Genomic DNA, 1,760 nt, shown 5'->3' on the forward strand with positions numbered 1-1,760 from the left:
TTCTATGTGTTACATTTAGAGTTTCATTCAGCAGTGCATTTGATTTAATGAAACTGAAATTTCATTACAAATAATGAGCTGGATGAATTAATTTTGGCAGTTATTTAAATGTTACATAAAAAGTAAAATAATTAGGAACAAAAGTAGATTTCTTTCTCAACTCTATGGAAACAAAAACAATTAAGTCAAAAGACCTTACATTCCAGTCACCACTGAGGATATCTGCAAAACTCAGAAATTCACTGGCTCTCACAAGATCATCTATATCCATGAAGAAATCTACATAGTTCTGGTGAAGATATAAATTGAATAACTCTCCAGGCATGTGTGACATTTCTACCACTTCCTATAAAAAGAAGCACAAACACACACACACACACATACACACACACACACAGTTATACAAATGCAGGAATCATATGTATATGCAGGTAAATATAACTAATGTGTATCTTGTAAATAGTATTGTTAATAATTTTACCTCAGGTTGAACAAGTAAAGTATCCCGCTCATATTCTGACAGATGAGAAGGCAATCGAGGTGAGTCTAATTCTGTTAAAGAAGCCCCTATAAAAAATAGTAAGTATCTTTATAATCATATAGTACATACCTCTCAATTGAAGCTTTTTCATTGCTTTGGGTACAGGATGACAAAAATATGAGAAAGATGTTAAAAAACAACTGGAACTTGTATTATTATTAGCAAGACTTAAATTTCAAATTCTGATGCCAGGATTACAATTTTTCTAGACTTAAAATATCCCATCTCTCAAAACAATCCACATTGCACCTTTCCAGCTCTCAGTAGCTGTCTTCTTTTGAGTCTCATCTCAATACATATGTCTTTAGTGCTTTACTTGTTATATTGGAAGATGCTGCTCTCTGAAAGACAGAGTGGGAATCCCATTCCCTAATAAGAGGTCACGGATAAATAATGAAGAGAAAAAGAAAAGGTGGATGGAAAACAATCAGGGGGAATGATGACTGAGGTTCAGCAATAAGATGATTTAAGGACAGATATGTCTTCATTTCTACTTAGTTGATGCCAGTTTCTTTCTACTTAGGCAGAATACAGGTTTCCACTTAGAAATCCCAATTTTCAACTATCTGGAAAGAATGAACTGTGGGACATTAGCCTAAAACAAGGAGTAAGAAGAGAATGTAGGAGAAATACAGAAACACGACAGAATAGAAAGAGGTTAAAAAAAAAAGATAGGAAAACAGGTAGCAGAGGCTTTTGTAGATTTTTATAAGGAAGATAAAAATTGTTGTTTGAAACAACTGTGTTTTTGGCATCTAGCAAACAGTCTCAGATAGTAGGAGTGATAAGCATGAAACTGCAATAAATGTTCACAGATTATTTGTGAATCACTTATGTACCTATTTCACAAAAAATTTGGAAAGGTAGCTGAGAGAAAACTAATACTGATACATACAGGACATTTCTTTTTTAAGGATTTATTTATTTATGCATACAGAGCTGGGGTATAGGCCAGAGGTGCAGGTGAGAGGATTCACCAGAGACACAGTGGGGAGCAGAACAGGCAGATCAACGAAACACACTGCTGAGGGGAGCAGTGGGAGGGTCAGGAGAGGTCTGCCGCGCCATGTGGTCACGTCTGGGGACAGCGGGGTTTGAGCTCATGCGGAAGTGGCTTTAGTTTCTTAGTGCTGTGGTTTAGCCCGCTGTGCCATACAGAACTGGGGTACAGGCCGGAGGCTGAGGGGTGGCAAGAGGCTTCACCAGAGACAGTGTGGAG

The 1,760-nt window shown here is 37.1% G+C and overlaps 1 protein-coding gene across 1 annotated transcript in view; it reads right to left on the minus strand.

The window, feature by feature from the left end:
• The window catches only part of RAD17 (RAD17 homolog (S. pombe)), a 31,058-nt gene that overhangs the window by 13,624 nt on the left and 15,674 nt on the right, over positions 1-1,760 (minus strand). Inside the window, exons 12-13 of the mRNA XM_012721769.1 lie at positions 482-587; positions 200-346 (exon numbers count right to left, since the gene is read on the minus strand). Of these exons, the coding sequence (XP_012577223.1) occupies positions 200-346; positions 482-587 (253 nt within the window). The remainder of the gene's footprint in view (positions 1-199; positions 347-481; positions 588-1,760) is intronic.

Source organism: Condylura cristata, unplaced genomic scaffold, assembly GCF_000260355.1.
Source record: "Condylura cristata isolate star-nosed mole 26May11 unplaced genomic scaffold, ConCri1.0 scaffold00007, whole genome shotgun sequence".
Lineage (NCBI taxonomy): Eukaryota > Metazoa > Chordata > Mammalia > Eulipotyphla > Talpidae > Condylura > Condylura cristata.